At 38.0% G+C, this 20,248-nt stretch overlaps 1 protein-coding gene across 5 annotated transcripts in view; it reads right to left on the reverse strand.

The window, feature by feature from the left end:
• Window positions 1-15,700, reverse strand: part of AZI2 (5-azacytidine induced 2) — a 29,649-nt gene extending 13,949 nt beyond the window's left edge. The window contains exons 1-6 of one of the 5 annotated variants that reach the window (XM_068935473.1): window positions 15,501-15,700; window positions 12,279-12,319; window positions 6,081-6,310; window positions 3,638-3,763; window positions 3,232-3,331; window positions 1,111-1,259 (exon numbers count right to left, since the gene is read on the reverse strand). In XM_068935473.1, the coding sequence (XP_068791574.1) occupies window positions 1,111-1,259; window positions 3,232-3,331; window positions 3,638-3,763; window positions 6,081-6,305 (600 nt within the window). In that variant the 5' untranslated portion in view covers window positions 6,306-6,310; window positions 12,279-12,319; window positions 15,501-15,700. Of the gene's footprint in view, window positions 1-1,110; window positions 1,260-3,231; window positions 3,332-3,637; window positions 3,764-6,080; window positions 6,311-7,605; window positions 7,723-12,278; window positions 12,320-15,177; window positions 15,427-15,500 lie in introns of those variants that run through there. The other 4 variants (XM_009687920.2, XM_068935472.1, XM_009687921.2 and 1 more) reach the window with 4 other exon arrangements.
• Window positions 15,701-20,248: the final 4,548 nt, after the last annotated feature.

Below are 20,248 nucleotides of genomic sequence, written 5' to 3' on the forward strand. Positions count from 1 at the left end.
GGCAAAAAAATCAGATACTGATTTTACTCTTAAAATATACTTGTCTGTTTCATCTCAGATCTCCTCCTACGTATTATTATCCCACTTATCAACTCCACTCCACAATTCCTGCCTTCTCATCCTGAATTTTTCATCTAGTTTCAGGCTTCACAGATCTCTCTCAGTCTCTGGATGAGGAGTCAGTGATAAGACAGAGACCAACTGGAAAATTTTACTGGTTCCCTCAACACCCTCATAACCTACTTGCACAACTAGTTCCGTCCCCTTCTAGTCAGTTACATTTTCATGTTCTCTCTACTCCCAATTCTCCTTCTCCCACTGCCGCTGTCAGTGCTAGCCTCAGACATTCAAATCCTACTATATCGTTCTGCTGTTTCAGCTGTTTCCCGTGGATATCTTAAGGTAAGATCCCAACTACCGGTCCTCCAGTTCCCATCTCTATCCTGGTCCAGTATAATCAGTTTACAAAATGCCAGCTTTGTCCCCCTATAACCGTGAGAAAGAGTAGGCTCAATTAGCCTTGCAGATATACCATACCTAAAAACTATTCGACAACAGGAGAGATACTTATGCAGATAGAATCTTAAATTTTTCATGTGCTAAGAGGAAAGAAGAAAAAAAACCAAAAAGCACTACACTGACCATGTCTGAACTTGACCAAAGTTGCAGGGATCCCCTGCCCCTGGTTAAAGAATAAATCTCATTACAAAGAAATCACTTCCCTGACAAGCTTCATGCCACTACCCCAAAGAAAAGTGCTAGAGCTCCTTAAACAAAGTTCATGAGATCTTTTAAGATAAGCATTTTGTCATTCCTTTAAAAAGCTCGGCCCAAGACATATACCAACACAGAACACTTCAGTCTGAATGGCTACTTACAGGAAATTGTAAAGTTTTGTTTTCTGTCACTTATAATGGCAACTGCTGGGAAATCTAACTTATGTAAGTACACTACTTCCAAGAAGCTAAGCTTAATTTTACTAAGATGGTCATTTTTCACTCAATTACATACTTACTTGTTTACCTTCTATTTTGCCTGAAGAAGGGATTTAAGACAGTATTATTACACAGTCAAGTGTTATTAAGAAAAGTTCCTTAAAAATAAAGATACCTTCTGCTTGGATTTTTGCAGCTCCTTTCTGAGACCATTGCACTCTTTCTTGAGCTTTTCTAAATCCTTTTCCAGACTGTGCACTTTCAGGTCACTGTTCAGCTTCTCTATTTCCCAGCTAGACTGAGTACTATTCAAATTTTTCATCACTGTATGGAGACAAGCAAGACGATCAGATTTCAGTCTCAGTTCAAGAAATGTGACTCAACATAAAAGTTTCACCTCTCCTTTCCTAAACAGCTTCCGTTAATCAGCTTATGCCCTACAAAAACCCCATCCTGTACATTCCGAAGAAACTGAAATCAGTCTGCAACAGCAAAAGAATAGTAATACCAGTGAAGATGTTGGCGCCCCCCCCAAAAAAAAAAAGAAAGAAAGAAAGAAAAAGAAAAATTATTTTCTGAGTTCAAAGCACAGAGCCCTACTTTCCAGGAATGTTGTGGCTATTTTATAAAGAAAAAAAAATGTTAACATAAAAAGGCACTGAAAAATAAAAAATTCAATTGCTGGTGAACTCTCTGCATATATACTAACTTTCTTACTTATATATTTTGAAGACATAAGCCTTTTTGCTCTACATTTATAGTGTTACTGGATTTACCCTAAGTTTTTTTCCCATTTTGGAAAAACAAGCAGTTCCAAACAGAACAGCAAAAAATACTATCAAAACAAAAGGCTAAAGGCTAAAGTCTTGAGGTTACATATGCCTTCATATTAGATAGAAGAAAGAAAAAAAAAATCCCATGCACACTACTGAGAAGTAACATAAAATGATCCTAACAACATGTCAGCAGTAGAGGGGAAAAAAAGAACATAATAGGAAGAAATCCCCCAAATTTTCAACTCCATAGTACATACACTGCAAGATTTAACAATTTAAACAAGCCTAAGCTACACAGATTTTTCTTAAGTAATCAGAGCTATAGTTCAAAGCCCACTTAGATTAAAATCGATTACTAAATAAGGCTTGAAATCACCATGTTTTCAGAGCTCTCTTTGTAAACTCAGCACTTAAAATCCTTACACCGTGATGTCCTCAACAATGGTACTACTGCTAAGTGTGGTTTGTTACTGTAGGTTTAAAAAAATCATGCAGTGGAAGTAGCACATTATAGGCTTCAGGTCTTCATGAAAAGTAATGCAATTCAAGCAGAGTAAGACTTAAAAGCATCTTTCAACTTATAGCGTTTCTACAGAAACTGAAGTCCAGGTTATATATTTTCACACCTCTAACTTTACACATGCAGATGGCATATTCTCGTTCTCTTTTTTATATAAAAAGTTGTTATTAATGTACTATTATAATGTTTTATTTTACATCTACGCAGTGCTCAAACAATTTCAGTAACAGGACTTGTATTTGGGCTTTGGGAACCACCAGCACACACCATGTTTGTTCTTCCTTCCTCTTTCCAGCAGAGGGGCTGCCAACCTGAATCTCTCTCCTCTTCCTCAACCTCTAGCCCTTGTCCCTCACAGCTACTGCCCTATCTTCTTGTACTTGTCATATCCCAACAATGAGACATAGCACTATGCTAGATTATGCGGCACCAGAGGTAGTGGCAAAGACAGGCTTGTATTTTATATTTGAGCAAGTATCCCCCCCCGCCCTGCTCTGGGACAACGGTGGTGAGGTCAAGACAGATCCAGGCTCAGCCTGCAAACTAGACAATGGATTACGTTCATCAAAGAAACAAGCAATAGACCTATATTAAAGCATTATAGAGCATTAGTGGTTTTGTTAGTACTTTCTCTTAATTAGAGATGTACCTAGATACATACATTCTGCTACCGCAAAAATTTAAGCTTACTGAACAGTTACTTCTAGATGCACATGACTAGCCTATTGAATTCTAAGGTTGCACACCTTTCAAATTATTACAATAACCTGGAGTGGAAAATCACAACAGCCTCAGATCTTTACCACGGAGCCCCTTGCCTACAACAATCTAACATGCATGCCACCATATGGCCGAACAAACATATACAAGCTTGAAGTTTCTCATTACAGTATACATCTCTCCCTATATGTATAGGCTGAAACCTCCTAATGTGCCGAGTTTGCTGCATAACCACTAAAAGTAGTTAAGGTATATTAAGATGGAATAACCAAATATGTACCTTGTTGAGTTTCCACTTCGGTTCTTAGTTGTAAGAGCTCTACCTCTTTAGATTGCAACTGCTCATTCAAGATTTTCAGGGATTCTGAAGTTTCCTTCATCTGTTTTCAGAAAAAAAAAAATGGTGAAGATTTTCTCTATCATGTCTGACAATTCAACTTTAAAAAAAAAAAAATTCTTTCATTGATTTGAGATGTCTTTCTAGTATTAGCCAAGCCCAGTAATGAAACTGAGATACTTGAAACCATTGTTATTCTTACATAAAATATCACCACGTACTTTTAAAAAACAAATTGAGTGATAAAACAAATACCACTGATCTTCAGCAATATATTCTTCAGTAAACATTTACTAAATGTGCTGTACTTTCATAACATGCATTCAAGTCATTACTTAAATAGTGATACCATTTTATCCAGTTTGCTTTTCAGATTATCTCGGTCAATGCAGGCCTCTCGATAGGCTTGGTAAGCCTTATTTACTTGTTCACGACCAACTGAACTGCACTCCTCTTCTAGTCGGGAGCCAAGGAGCTAAAAGTTTAACAAATAAAAGAAATAAGAGCTTTCCTATGTTATATTCAGAATAGCAAAATTCAGCAAATGCAGCTAGTTATTACTAATTTACAGTCTGCAACATTAAACTAATGAATTTATTTTCCAAAAAACAAAAACTAAATACATTGATATGGACCAAAACTTTACGTAAGTGCAGTGAAAGCTGCCTGCAAATTCTATAGATCTCTAACCGTGCTTAGCTCTTGCTAGGAATATTTAAAAATCATCCACAGATCAAGACTACTCACACGAACAACTCCTTAATCACATTTTTGCCAAGTTTTTAAAGATGCACAAATTGTTTTTTGGAAAAAGAGTTTTAAGCATCTAAAAAACACAACACATACAAAGTTCAGCGCAAACTGTGAATAAAATTTTTACTAATGAGACAAAGGTCTCTAATAAAACATTGATTTTTTTCAGTATATTTTTTTATAAGAAAAGCCAAAGCAAAATTATTTTTACAAAAAATTGTATCAACTTCCAAATCCCCCCACTATCTCATTGAAGGTGCAGTTGCTGAGGCAAGAGGGGCAGGGCGGAATAAGCACTACCTACTAGACTATCATGAAAGAGGGCAGCAGAACAAGATATTCTGCATTTTTATTAAAACAGCAAGAAGTCTGTAAGACTCCGAATTACATCTGTCTATGCAAAAAGTTACTGTTCATTCTGTTTATCCTGCACACTTGCTTTAAAAGTACAGAGGAGGTTTAAAGGCATTCAAGAGTACCTAATGCAAATATATGCGAACTGATTCATAAACTTTCTCAAAAATGAAGAGCCATACAAAAAAAAAATTCTGTCAACTCTCTGATTTTGCATCTACCTTGAATATTTGCTCTCTCAGGTTTTTACTCAAAACCACAAAAAGCACAGGAAAGCAAGTCATAAAAATAGGAAGTTTCTGCCCCTTGCTCTTTATAACGGCCCTCAAAGTATACGCACTATTACTATAGATTTCATGCTATAAGCCAACTCTCTCCCCCCTCCCCAAAAACCCTTTAAGTTTTTCCTTCCAAATAAAAGTCATATACGAATGGAGTTCGGATAGAATGTAAACCTTACCAAATCATCTGGGAGTTTCCATACATTCTGGAATGTAAAAGTCAGAAGAGGTAACACTCCACGTATTTCTTATCATACCGGTATACTAAACATTAACAAAGACTGGAACTTCAGTTCTGTTGCCTAACAGTCCAGGCCATCTCAGAGCCACTCTCTCACAGATACGTTTTTAATGGTATTCACATACCAAAACTAAAACTTTTTTGGATGGAAACCAAAGTATCCTTTTCAAGACAATTAAGGTGAACCAGGCAAAACCAAAGGACATAGGACTGAAAGGGACTGCCAAGGTCATCAAGTCTTGTTTATTGTGATTTTGAATAGTCGTATAAAATCACATTCAGAACGGTTCAGAGAATATGCAGTCTAGACATTCATTCCTATCCCCAGCATCTCCACAGGACCTTATATACAGGAAGAGCACAGCAAGTGTTGGGCAAAGTAAATTCTGTCAAATCGGTCACCAAGAATTCCAGCATAAGTATGTCAAAAATAAGCTAAGCATGGCTCAAATTCTTCATTCTAAGGCCAACAAACAATACACACATATTTAGGCTTTTAAAGTTTTTAAGAGTCAGTAGTACATACTAAGGACTCAGTCCTAACACTCTTCTCACTTCTAACTATAGGATATTTCGGTTATAGAACTACTGCATCAAATAATAGTCAGTCAACACTTCCACATTAAGCATTTTAACGTTGTATTTCATGTTTGAGCTGGCTATTAGCTAGCTAGCTATTAGCCTAGTTAGATATTCTCTACCAACCAATTTTTCCTGATGATGTCAGTATGTTCACTACAAGAGATTCTTTTATTAGACTATTTATGGATTCTGGCAATCTATGGACTTGGCACTTCACTGTTCAACAACACTAGGCTAGATGACCTCAAGATAATAAATACTTTGAAGAGGGAGATGAGATGCAGTAATGATCTAATGTGACTACACTTCCTTCCAAATCAAACTGGTATCTTTGCATGGCACTACTGCACTAGATCATACGCACACGGTAAGAATCAAAAAAATCCAATGTGACATAACTAGACTACCAGAGGGAAAAAAACTGTGTTTCATTTAAGTAGATAAGATAATTTACCATAATTTTTTTTAACTTGAAAATAATTTTCAATATATATTTTAAATACTTAATATCTGCTCTGCCATCCAAATATGAGAGCAAAAGTAGCTGCTACCAGAAGGTGGTCAACTGCACTTTATATTACCTTCTCTTCCAGAATTCTCACTCTTTTCTTTAAGAAGGAGTTCTCCTTCTCTGTCTCCTTTAGCCGTTTCTTGATATCTTCGTATGCAGTGACAAGAGCAAAGTGTGAGGCAACAGACTCATCTCCACTATACGATGAAACAGGAATCTCCCCACCTCTCTTATGACTGTTGTCTGCTTTTTCATGGTTCAAAATACAGATGTCATCTTCTACCAACTCCTCCATGACAGCTGTTTAAAAAGACAGGTGAGAATAAAATTTTCACAAAGATAAATTCACCAGGAGTATCAAGTATGAAAACCTTCAGAAATACTGCAGGGTGTAAATACTGCAGGTATATAAATACACCTGTAGGACAAATGCAAAATACTCATTGGATTGAGTTTTTGTTACAACTCATATCATTTAGGCCCAGCAAAACATTCAATAAGAAAATTACACATTTAAAGAACTCTGTATACTTTCTTGAACTAGAGGCCTTAAGGGAGATGCCCCAACAGCATTTTCCTTAATGTTATTAGTTTTCATGAAAAGGTTCAGGGTTTTGCACCCCCCATCCCCTCTTTCTTCATTCATTGTGATTTAGATGGAAAAAATCAAGATAGTTTGAATTTACATGAAACACTAAAACAATGCTGTACAGTACCTGGTAACTTCCCCCCATCCTTAAACAAACTAGCGACTTTTCTATTATCAGTGGTAGATTTTATTCCTGAACAAGTTCCTAGGCTCCTGATGATCAGTTAACAAACCCATAGAACTAACAAAAGAAATGAATGGAATGAAGACAGCTTGTATTGCAGGAAATAGTTATTTTGACAGAGAACTGAGCTGATTAGCAGAAAGCTGCAGAAAATACACGCATCCGTGGGGAAACCCCCCCAGCCACAATCAGTGCCTCAACTGTATATTTAAGTTTAGACTACATTTCTGTTTGTTTAGTGATACTAAATGGCAGAGGAATTAACTGCCCTGGAGCTTATCCATGTGGTCCAATTTCTCTCAATGTTTCTAGGAATGGAAAAGCTACATGGACCACAACATTATAAAGAGCTATAGTACATCTACAGCTGAATACCGGTACTCTTATGTTTGTCTCAATTTGCTCCAAGCTAGTTAGACAATACGATAAAAACTGTGACAGCTCATCAATATTAAATAGACATCAATGGAGGTGAAGCAGTGGGAAAAGATAAGAAAACCAAAATTGAAATCCTTTTATTGGTAATCTCCAGGAGACAAAAAGATATTTTGCACGCAGTTTTACATATTCTAACTAAACGATTGCTCTAAACTTCCCTTAGCCTGTTCCACCTGATACTTAAGTAAAAAGAACCTTGAAAAGACTAAGTTTAATCTTGTTTCCTACTGTTTCCTTTTCCCTATAATATTTACACTCCATGCACAAGGTGACCTGCAAGTCTTCTCACCCATCCCCTCAAAAGCCAAGAGTTCATTTTCTCAAGGCAACACATCTCCTTCTCTCTGAATGCTAGACTCAGATTTCATTAAAGTCACATCTTACCAATAATCTCTTCAGGAAAGCAGCAGATTGTGTGACCTTGTACATAGAATGCATCTTTATCCTCACGCCCTCCTATAGCTCCTGATATTCAGCATCATACACTGCCTATTGCTTGCTCTCATCAGTTCCAACAGGAGATGGCAATAAGGAAAAACAGGGGACATCATCAGAAGACAGGACCATATTTATTATGTGTTTTGCTAACTAAAATTTACTGCCTTTATAAGCTTTCAAAAGTGCAAGACTCTCCAAGTAAAGACTAAGAAGGTACAAATATCGATTTACAAATGCAGATATATACTTAACCTGCACCTTCTGAGAGGAACAGTTACACTGAAGATTTTACTCGAAAGATCTCATTTAGCTTACAGTATTACTGAACTCTAGATTTCTGATACTGCTAAGTTAGCATCCCATGCTATCTAGAAGACAAGCATGCCAGTCTCCACAGTATTCAAAGAGGCTTATCATACACCTTTTTTAGATTTCAATGCAAAAGACGATAATTACTGAAAGATCTGGTACCAGATATTTTGACTAACTTTACTTCATACTAAGTGAAGATGAACAGCCTACAAAATAAAAATCTGTCTCTCCTGAGAGGTGCCCAAATAAGATAATTTCTTCTCAGCTTATCCCTTTAAGAGCAGATCTGATGACAGAACACTGTTGCAGGGGTGGGGAGGGACATGTTACTTACGCTTACATGAAGTAAGCAAGATATTCAGAAAGAGCGGTGTGATTTTCAGACTGTTTGCTGCAATGAACAACAATAAAAAAATTCTTACACAGAACCTGTTTCTCTGATCAGGAAGCTCAACAGTTTGAGTTAAGAACCAAAAATCACCATGATATCCATGCTGTATGTACTGTCAACTATTCATATTGTATCTTTCATTATGTCTATTAACATAAAGAATCAACAATATCCACACATCATATTATACTAAAAATGACCACAAAAAAGTGCACTTATTTGAGCTTTACAAGAATTCAAGCTCTTCCAAGTTCTTGATTCAAGTGACCATTGTATTCACACCTAGCAACACGAAAAAAACCCCAAGACTTCAGACTGACACCATTTTCAAATAAATGCTGAGAGTAAATGCAATAACTACACTGATTTAAAATTTTACTATTTAAGACTGCCATAAGAGCATAGTGCACACACTTCATAAAACAAGTTGTTGTTGATATTTTCAGATCACCCTCCTCCTCCCCTTTAAAGGGGCGTTTTTGTTTTTGAAAAGGAGCATTACTCTTGAAACTGACTTTGCTTCTTCCACACTCTAGAAACAGACCCTTAGGATTCCTAAGGGATCTTGTTATGCTAGTCAGTCATGACCTGAAAGGAAACATCTTAGCATGTTGTATTATAAATAGCTTTTATTTTTCTCCCGTCAAAAAGTACATAATTACAGTTGTTCCCCAAAAATATACAGTTTAATCTTTGAAAAATGCAAAAAAATAAAAACCACTACAGATGAGTGAGGCAAAAAATAAAGAAAAAAATCTATAAAAATAGCTATAAAAAAGCTAAGACATGAGCTAACTCAAAAGAATTTTAATGATTTAGTCAGTAAATAGTCAGTAAATAGCCATCTGTTTCCTGTGCTTACTGAATATTCTTTTTACCACATATTTCAAAAGGTTTCAGATCTCAATCTGTAGAACTACACGCTATAACTTCCTAACACATAAGAAAAGTGCTATGACTTCTGTATTGGATAGCCTCAGGAACTCTCAAAAGCTAAGCTGCAATATACACGCTACTAACTGAAGCAAGTTAGTTAGACGCGGGGAAGACACGTTAAAAAAAACGAGAACAGCATTACTAAAGATATGTAAATAAATAAGCACAGCCTAAAAACCAAAATCAACAAAATAAAAAAACCCAGAAGAAAAGCTTATCTCTACAAAGCAAAAGCTTTCTGAACTATTTCCAAATAAAAAAATAAATGTGAAGTTCTACCTTCATCACTTGCTCAGCCCCTATTAAGAGGCTAATAAAATATATAAGCTCATACAAGAATAAAACCTGGCTGTTAAATAGTGTAAGATCAGCAGTTCGCTCAAGGTCATGGTCAAACACACACTTCACTCAGCTCTTTGTTGTGGTGTCAGGAGACAAAAACAAAACAAGCAAGCAAAAACAAACAGAAAACAAAACAAAACGAAAACTACAAAACCCCACAACAACAAAAACCCAATCCACCAGAGATAGCATACGCACAAATACTTTTTTCTCCTTGAGGAATTCTGTTAGGATAGTAAAATCATGGAAATAAAACCTTAGAAGACTTTAAACAAAGGGGAACTGGCTATATCTGTAAGAAACTATGACTATAGTTGTAACCTTTTAGTTTTACTGTTTTGTGATAGGAATCAAAATTTAGTTTCTCCAGTATTATTGGAGGTTTTTTTAAGAATACGAACTGTAAGTGATAGAGAAATGCTTTCTGAAACAATACGTGTATCAGATTATTCCACAAGTTCCACTCCTCAAATCTGGCCATCCCAGAGGGGCTTGCAAAATGGCTTACTGGAGGCCAGCTAGGAACATGAGCCTGTGTTTTATGCTGTTTAGCCTCTCCCTTTCCAACAAGTTACATTTGCATGCGCTAGTGCAAGTGCCAGAGAGCTGTCATTCTGAAAGACCTCACAGAATTTTGATCTACCTGGAGCTCCAATTCTTATCAAAAATTTCCCACTAACATATTCCAAGTAATATACGGACAAGTTGATGTATATAAACAGAACTGATGTCCATGTCAACCTATTTATAGCAAGCTTTAAAAACCCACTTAACACACATATCTCACCATGAGAAAGGTTTCGCTAATATTTTGCCTGTGACAAAGCATACTACATTTTATAAAATTTTCAGAATGATTCAAACAATGTGAAAAAGTCTATTTGGAGAGATTCTTATCTTTACTTCCAGAAGTAAAACCTTTAAATGAACACAAGTAATAGTGCTTGCATTAAACGTTCCTGTCTTCAGAAAAAAGCAACACACTGTCCACAGGATATAGGACTAGGTTCTACTAAAAGTAATTACGTTCACTGCTCATAAGCATGAGTCTGAATAGTGGGCACTGCTGAAGTTTTCTTTCAAAGGTTTGCACACCCTCACATACTGTAAAAAAGAATGGTTTCCAGAAATCACTTCCATTGTTTATTGCCATTTAATGTAAGTTATAGAACAGCTTTAGGATTTAATATATTAAATATCTTGAGAATAATGTTTTCCCATTTCTTACTAATACTTGGCAGTAATACAGCTTTGCTCTTCATAGAACTTTCCAAGTATCAGTCATTAGCACCATGGGAGGTAATTGAATACAAAACATTTTACTTGCAAGGAACACAATTTAAATGAATTCCAGGATGCAGAGACTCTAACAGCGAACAGATCACTACATAGATTTCTATAGCTTGAAATCCTACTCCACACTTGGGCCAGGAGTTGACCTAGTAAAAGCAGGATTACATGAAATTCTTCACAGTATCAAGCAGATTCCCATTCTGCCCCACCTCATGCTCTGAAGGAGAGCAGAATGCTTTTCAAAATATTTCCAAATGTCAAATGCAAATGAATTCCAAGATGATGTTTACCTGATTCTTTTCTAGGCTACTGAGAGCCTGAATTATTTTACTTTGTTTACCTCCCAGATTTTAAGGGTTTGATTTAATAATGGTAAAACATACCCAGTCTCCAGCTGTTAAGAACAGATTATAATTTTGTACTGGTATATCTTGCCTTACTAATAATGGTGTATACATGCATGTACACACAAAAATAAAATATTAAATTCAACAAACACATTGGCTATACAGAAATCCTAAAAGAAGCATCTCTCCCTACTGTGTTGCAATGCTCACCTGTATGTCAGAAAAGCTGTACTCATTTTTATCCTTTTTAAAGGCTTAAAGACACTCCAATGTAGCAGTGAAAAACAGAATTCCCATAGTCGACAGCAGAAACCCCACACACTATACAGTGCACCATGCCTAAAACAGGCAAGGCTCCCAGTCTCCTAAACGTCCATTATTTTGCACCTCTCCCTCAGGAATCCCTAGGTTTTCGATGATTCCAGTCGTGATCAGTCTGTTTTTCAGAGAGAAATATCTTCATCTATTACCGACTCCTGCTACCCTTTTAGAGCAAAAGGGCCGCATACACACATCACAGTAGGTGCTAGCTTTGACCACTGTTTATCCTTCTGTATGGACAAAGTCCACAGCCCCGCAGCACTCCCTAGGAATCTACTTAAAGGGACACAGTTCTGCAGTCTCAACATACTCCATGCTCCTCAGAACCACGTCAGCTAAGTATCGCTTTCAGTTTGCTGCCTCCAGGAAATGGAAAGTCATTGTCTCTAGGCTCACAAACTGTATCACTGTAGTTCATCTATAATGAATACTTGGCTAAGTCAGAGGAGCCAAATAAATTCAAAATCTCCATAGGAACTACCAGCAAATTTTTCAAGCTCAAGCTTTTTACAGTGAACAGCCCTCTAATTTCACAAGAATTAGAAAAGTATTTTAAAAGTCCATTTTGTGACAGGGGCGCTTGATAAATTTCACTCTCTCTTCAGAGTTTTGTCCTCCAGTGTCTTCACTGCTAATTTTAGATATTATGCCTCCTCATCATAACGTACTCAACTTACCTTTCCAAGGATGCTGTCACAACAACTACTTTCCCTGACAACTGGCAGAAAAGGAGAAAAAACAGGAGAGTTTGAGTCAATTAAATATTGTCTTTCAATATCCAAAGCAACTACGTCATAAATTCTCATTTACTATACAATCAAATCTAATTCTAAAACTAACTGGAAGCAGCAGTGGAAAAGACAAGTGTGAGGAAGAATTCTTCTGGCTGTCAGACCTTTCTTCTGGCATCAAACGTAAGTTTAATCAAAGGTTATCGAGATTCCCATACGTTCTCGTGCTCACATCGTCTACTATTTTAAACAGACTCTTTCCTCATGTTTATCCATTCCCTTTTCAAAGTGGTTATAAAAAACAATCATACCAACATTTAGGAAAACTAAGAGTTTTTGTTTTAATCTTCTCTCTCTCTCTTTTTTTTTTTTTTTTTTTTTTAAATAACAGACACTCCTACCTCCTGGTCATAACCTTCCTCCCACTGAACTCAACCGTCAGGTAATTCATGTTCAATAAGTTCACAAGTGCAGTCATAAGGTATTATGAAAGCCTTGTATAACTGCATTAATACTTTTAATTTTATTGCAAGCACCTCACCCATTGCAGCTATGGAAGGCAAATTAATTGAACTCACACTGACAGCCCTTAGTCATCCTGTAATTCACTAATACATTCAGATATATATCTCATTATTTCAAACAAAGCTGAACACAAATTCTTGTTAGCAGTTCATAAGTGGATGCCTTTGAATGTTCAAGTTTCTTATGCTTCGCTCTACTTCTCGAACTTTAGTTTAAGGTTATCAATGCTTTATTTCTTTTCCCCAAATACGTTAACAAGTTTTAGTACCATCTACTGTTTTTATTCTAGGAAGACTACATAACTATTAATTATGTGATTATGTAATATTTTAATCAATATAATTATAGTATATGCACATAACAAAACCATAGGATCGATCGCAAAGTTGATTCTGAACAAATCACATTAGGAAGAAGCCTCCAGAAATCGTTTTAGCAGAACCCATCATTGACTTCAGCCAAGCTAGTTACTAGCCTGATTCCTGTATTAATTCTGTTTTCTCCATTTTAGCAGACTGGATCTCATTGCTAGTTTAATTACTCTACTGAATACGGAGTCTCAATCCGGATTTCCTCTGGTTAGGAAATCCTCATGAAAGAATGAAGCCATATATCACAAGGTAAAACCACATTGCATTTTATCCCATTTTGCACCAAATATTTGATTATTTCTCTCGGGGTCATTTCTTTTCCTCAAAATCTGTTCTAAAGAAAACAGATACCAACAGCATGTGCTGTAACAGGTCTGCACTTTTGCAGTGTAATTCTCTCTTTCCTAAATACAGGCCTCTCATTTAACACTTTCCCATTATAAAGCACAATCCCCAATTCAATAGTTCTATTAATATATTAAGAACAAAAGCTACTGGATTTGTAACCTCATTTAACAGTTTTTCCAACATTGTGAGATGACATCACACTACTCCTCCACTCTGAGTAGACTGGATAGTTTGTGCGTATATTTGACCTAGTAACTTTCATGTTTATCCCACCTTTGAAAAGTCATGCAGAAGACAGAGATATATTGAAAACTAAATCAGAATATTTGCTGAAATTTAGGTCAACTTAAAATTAACTCTAATTTCTTTCCCACTTTTGCTGCACAAAGACTTCACTTCATCCCTTTTTCTCTTTTTAAGATCCTTCTACTATTTAATTTTCATTGCAAAACATAATCTAGCTTGAATCCTGGCAATCACCAGTTTATACTTCCCTGCAGTTGACAAGGTCTGAGGAAAAAATAGGTAATTTTAAATAATTTGGGGGGGGGGGAGAGGGGGTTGTGAAGTGGCCAAAACTCTCATGCAATGTGATCTACAGTTCTGCCTTTCCCAGGAAAGGATTAAGTCCTAAAGACTAAGGACCTAAGCCCTCCGCTGAAAATCACTGACTTCACTACAGAGCTAATAACTCAAAATCACGCTCACTTAAGCCATAGCGCAATCATCTGATCAACATTTATTTTCTATTACCACTCTTATACAAAATATCAGTTATTCAAGTAATAAAATACAGCAGTATTCTTGGATTTGTTTTGGTGAATACCTATGGTAGAAATTTCAGGATGGATGTGCTAATATATAACCAGCTTTATTAGTAGCAGTAGCATTTGGTCACACATCAATAGCCAGGAAATTAAATGTTTCTCATAGCCCATAAAAACACCTCAATCTAACAACATCAAGGAGATATCTCAGAAGAGCACCAGACCTTCAGAGTCCACAGCAGACTTCATTCTTAGAACAGGAATTCTCCCCTCATTCCACGTTTTCCTAAATTGGTTTTCAGTATGCCAATTTTACTGCATACACACAGTGTAAGACAGTAGGGGAATTAAAGAGATTCCCTCAAGCTCCTAACACCTCTAGAGAAGCTCACAGCCCAACTTGCTCTCTCCGCTAAATTGCTGCAGGGCTGATTTATTTAAAAGAGATCAGACTAATTACCCAGCCAGCTGAAGAACAAGAATTTTAAGATATTGTTCCTTACAAAATAAAACTATCATTAGCATATAATATTTCCAAACACTCATCAGTATTCCCTCCTTCCAAAACATGGCCTGCAACACCTGCATTCCAGTGCAGGTGGAATATTTCACCACGTTTTCGCTTTTGCATCTTGCACCAATAACCCTAGCTCCGCTGCTTCCTTTGCCACATTCCCCTGCACAAATCACTCAGCTGCTGCTGTATGAACTCATGCAGCTTTTCAGCTGAATTAGGTGCAGCCTCTTCACGATCTGTATTGCCTACCTGAGACCCGTTCCCATCTCTCATCCGCTATCAGGACCTTTACCCTCCCTGGGAACGGCCCTCCTTACCCAGCTATGCTCTTCCTGTAACGCGAAACCAGACAGGGACACCACAGAGGTCTCAGGGAACCTTTTCGTCCTAAGAGAACGGCCGTTCTTTCAGGAAAAGAAGCGGAAGAGCAGCCATCCCGGATCCCGGCCTCCGCCCCCAAAGGGGAGCCGTCCTGCCCCCCGAGGCAGGAAGCTCCGTGCCCCCCTCCCGCGCCCCGGCCCGGGGCGCCCGTAGCGCGATGCGGGCCGCGGGGCCGGGGCGCCGTCCCGGCCGGGGCCGCCCACCCCGCGACGTGCCGCCGGCAGCCCCGCCGGCCCCTCCCGCCGCGCCAGGGACCGACCTCTCCGGGCCTCGCTCGGCCAGGCCCGTCAACAACGGGCGGCCACCTCGGCCAAGAGGCGGCTCCGCGGGCCGTCGCGGCCTCCGCTCGGGCCCCTCGGGGCTCCCATCGCTTCCGTGCCGCGGGCCCGGCCCGACGGCGCTACCGGCCTCGGCCGCCGCGGGAATTCCCGGGCCGCCCAGCCCCGCCCCCCGCCTTTCGAGGAAGTCAACAAACGCCTCACGTGACGCGGACGTCGCCTTCTCGCCCCCTTCCACCCGCAATGGGCGGTCGCTCCTCCCGGAAGCAGAGAGGCTCTCCCCGCCGCAGAGCCGCACTACGACTCCCGGCATGCAACGGGGGACGGCCGCGGAGCGCAGCCTGTCGGGAAGGCGGGCCGCGCCTCCGGGGCGGGCGGCCTCGGTCGTGCGGCGGGTGCGTGTCCGCTCTGTCCGCCCGGCTGGGCACGGGCGTCGCCTTCCCCCGCGGCTTCCCGTCACACCGCAGCCGGGGGATGTCGCGGCCCGCCCCGCCCCGGAGGCGGAATGGTTCTCCCCCACGCCAGGCACGGGCCAGGCCCTTGCCCCCTGAGGCCGCTGCAGCAATCGCTGCCCGGGCCGACCGCTAGGCACGGGCGGATACGCGCAGGGCCTGCGGGTCGTCTTTGCAGCCTCCGGTACTCACCGACGGTGGGACGGGCGGAAAAAGCGACTCGTTTAACGAGTCAACTCATCTCCTCCACGTTAGCGTTGGCTCTTCGTAGGTACCTGCAGCTCAAGGCATCACCACTAGACAGAAGATGGTAGTATAAGAAATTTCTCCCCTTTCAGAGGTGCGCTGAATTTCCCCCCATACTGATTCAAAATAAGAGTGTAATAAAGCAATAAAGATCACAGTCCTTTTATTGAGGAGCTGCCCTCACCCAACAAATGCATAATGTGAGAAAAACATTTACTAGTAGACTAAACACATAGCTGTTTTCTGAGCACTCCTAAACAGCTTTTTTTTTTTACTTTTTACAGTATTAACTTTTTCTTGAACAATTTACAACAGTGTAAGATTGAAAAGGTAGTGAGCCCCATTGTAGGGTTTGTTTTTTGCAAAAAGCATGGATGAGTTCAAAGGCAGAGGTAAAAGGCAGTATTCAGGCTCAGTGTTGCTGCACTGGGGTGACAAGATAAGTATACATAACATTATCGGACAAAAACACAGCCTTTTTCTCCACCAAGTTCAAAGCGAAGCAGGAATAAGTCTTGGCTACAGTTCAGGACCTCTGTTCTAGGGATGAGAACAAGCTGATTCAAAAAGTCTAATCTAGATCTATAGGGGAGACCAGCTGTATTGGTCAAGATTAATTTAAAACTAATGGGTTTCTTTTCCTGCTTAAAAAAAAAAAAAGTTTGCTTTTATGTCACAAGAGTTCTCCAGCAGAGTCCCAAAAGGCCTTTAATGCTATGTCACAAAGTCAACCTGAGCAAGGAATGTGCATTAGCATGCAAAATTGATCTATAATTTATGTGGAAGAACACTCTGATATTACATACTCTTTAGATACAAAGTACAATAAAGACCAAATGAAAATAGCACCTCAGAATCTGCTGTGGGTAGGGAACTGTCATTTGAATAAGAACTCATTAAAAAAAAAAAAAGAAAGATCTCCATTAGCCATGTTCGTAGGCCTTGGAACACTGTTACTAAGTTTTCTGCATAGTAAGATTTAAGATTTTCACCAGAAGTTTAGGTTAGATATGCCTTTGGCTTTTTAGGAGGCTTTTTATGAGTCAAAGTAGTACAGTGCTCTGTTTTCAGCTATATTTTAAATACTTATTACCAAAAGCAGTGGTTCTTTTTTAAGGTCCAGGACTACTATTTATGAGTTAACATCTCTTCTTGATAATTAATGTGACATAGATGCAAGTGCATATGTCCTTAAGTTACAGAACAGAGGTTTTTATAACATATATTAGCATGGATTTGAATGGGTGCCATTATGAAATCCAAAACAAAAGTATATAAGGATTTGGGCCACTGAATGTGCCCCCTATTTTTATAAATAACATTAATACCTGAATTATTATTACATGTATTTTTATTTATATATTTAATTTATAGTCTTTCCCCCCCCCATAAAAGCTACAATTCGGAGCATATATGCTGAGAAGAGTAGGAAATAAAAAAGAAAACCAACCAATGACCAACTTTTCAACGGTATTTGGGCAATTAAACATAAAAGCAAGCACTTAACTTGCTATATACCATTAGAAAATTATCACTGCAAGAGGTTATTACAATCCTGAATTTGTAATTGAGCTTCCACCATCTAAAATACTGAACTAAATTCAGAAGCCATTCTTTCATATCAGTACATGACATATATTAAAAAAACATATCAGTGAAGAAACAGTAGCAAGCCTGCACTGCTACAGATAACACTGTACCTCATCTTTTGATGTGTTACTTCAAGCATATTTACACTATTAACAGCAAATAACGCAATATACCTGTATTTTCACGCCTGTTTGAAATATAAATCGTGACAAGATAATATTTCCTTTTCTGAAAAAAAGTTTCTGAAGAAAAGAAAACTAGTTTTTCAGAAAAGAAAAAGTTTATCATCACCCCAGTTTTGCAGAGTATTGCAATGGGGTATGGATTAAAAAGCTAATTATAACTATAAAAATATATAGTAATTTGCAATTTACTACAGCAGCAAGTGAGTACATACTGATACCACAGAACAACTGCAGAATTTAAAACCGTTAGAAAAAGAAATTTACCCTCTAGACTGTAGATTTTTCATCTTTAATTGCAGTGATAAACAAAGTCTCAGAAGTCCAAAGTCCAAAAATAAAAATCCTAAGGAGGGAAAAAAAAAAGTCTGCCATTTTTAACTATATGTCACAATGCTAGCTACCCCAGGAGATATCTGTTTTGGTTCTCTCTTTGAGAGGAGGAAAAAAACAAACAAACAAACCTCTCTATACGTTCAGAATAAGTATGAAGCAATAAAGTATCAAATGCAACTTCCATTAATAGAAAACAATTCAAAAAAAAAAAAAAAGAAGCCCTTTCGCTACACAGCTCTTATTAGGCTGTCCAGCCTAGACCTTACAAGCTACGAAACATTATCAAACTAGCAAGACCTGTCACTGTGCTTAAGTTTGACACCCTTAATTTCAATGTATGTCAGCCACATAAACAGTCAGATACATGGTCAGGCATAACAACCAGCCCGCAGAATCATTAAACTCTCACCTCAGATGACAACAGTACTGGACTCTTTAAACAAACAAACAAAAACCTCACAAAAATTTTCAAACAGCTCTTGCAAATAATTCAACACAACAGATGGTGATAGAGATGTGAGCCAGAACATCCAGAGTCAAAAGCTGCATCTTTAGTTAAGACTAATAACTTTTTCAGCACTAACTACATTCCAGTCAGGTAACTCACTACAAAACTAGTCCCTTATAATAAACTGTTCCACAGCTATTTTTCAGATTTACAGAAAGACAACGTGTTTATTACAAAAGAGAAAAAAGATAAAAGGAATAATTCTATAAAATACTGATCAGCAATAAAATATAGACGTTTAGTATAAGTTATATTTACCAAATAGCATTGGACTTCTCCCTAGAAAATTTTAAGCAGAATGTACAAGAAGATTCATAAATTTTAAAAAGGCCCTTGAACACAACTAATAATATGATGCATTGAAATGTGTGCCTAGAACAAAATATGCACCCACTCCACAAAATTATCTGTACTATCCCTATTTTATGCTGTCGAAATAATGTATAATTATAGTGATACCAAATATGTATTGTATATAATTAGAATGAAATAAATTCATTATAAAAATCAAAGTGCTATAAAATGTATTTAGATTCACTTTTGCAGATGCAAAAGCTGTTTTTCACACTTATTTAAGCTACAGACTCAGATTAGCTAAGCCTCCAAAACAGAGTAACCATAAGTTTTACTCTCTTCTAACTCAGTATAAGCCCTTGCAGCTACAAAAGAAAATCTTTAGCCACTCTCCTGAGATCCTTTCCTGTACATAACGTATACAGAAGCAGCACACAGATAATAACACACGTTCTGCACAAAGGTAATGCTATGCTCTTCTTTGCAGTCCCTCTTTAATCAGTCAAGGTAAGACAGAAGGCTACATTACAATAAGAACATGGAAGTACTAAATATAAACAACAAAAATCAGTGCCATATATTTATCTAAACTGTTGTTAAAGCACAAGTAACGTTTAACTACAAAGGGCATTTGTTAGTTTTTGGTTATGGGTTTACTCTTCTGCATTAATTAATTAAGTGTAAATTCTACTACTACAAGAGTCACTCATTTCTTTTTCAAGCTTTGTCATTCAAACTTATGTACTAAATAGTTTTCAAAGTTATGACACGCTTTTTCTCAAACACTCATTAGATTCAAGCTATTTCTTCAGTCAAATTTCATCAACTTGTCAAGGATCTACAGACTATTCACAGTCTTAACACATAGCAAATGAACTAAATTCATTCAGAGAGAAGCAGCATATTCACAGAGCAAAAAAAGGAGACCACTTTATTAAACCTATGAACACCAATAAAGCAAAGTCCAGAATTTTTGTGTTGGTAGAGCACGTTTTACAGAGAGGTAGATAAGAGCATAACCTTACACCCATAAGGAGCTGAAAGCAGAATCAGGACTTCAGCCAGTTACGTGTTTGTTTAAGGTCAGTAGCTAGCTATAGAGGTAGAAAAATGAGAAACAC

The sequence above is a fragment of the Struthio camelus genome, chromosome 2 (assembly GCF_040807025.1).
Source record: "Struthio camelus isolate bStrCam1 chromosome 2, bStrCam1.hap1, whole genome shotgun sequence".
NCBI lineage: Eukaryota > Metazoa > Chordata > Aves > Struthioniformes > Struthionidae > Struthio > Struthio camelus.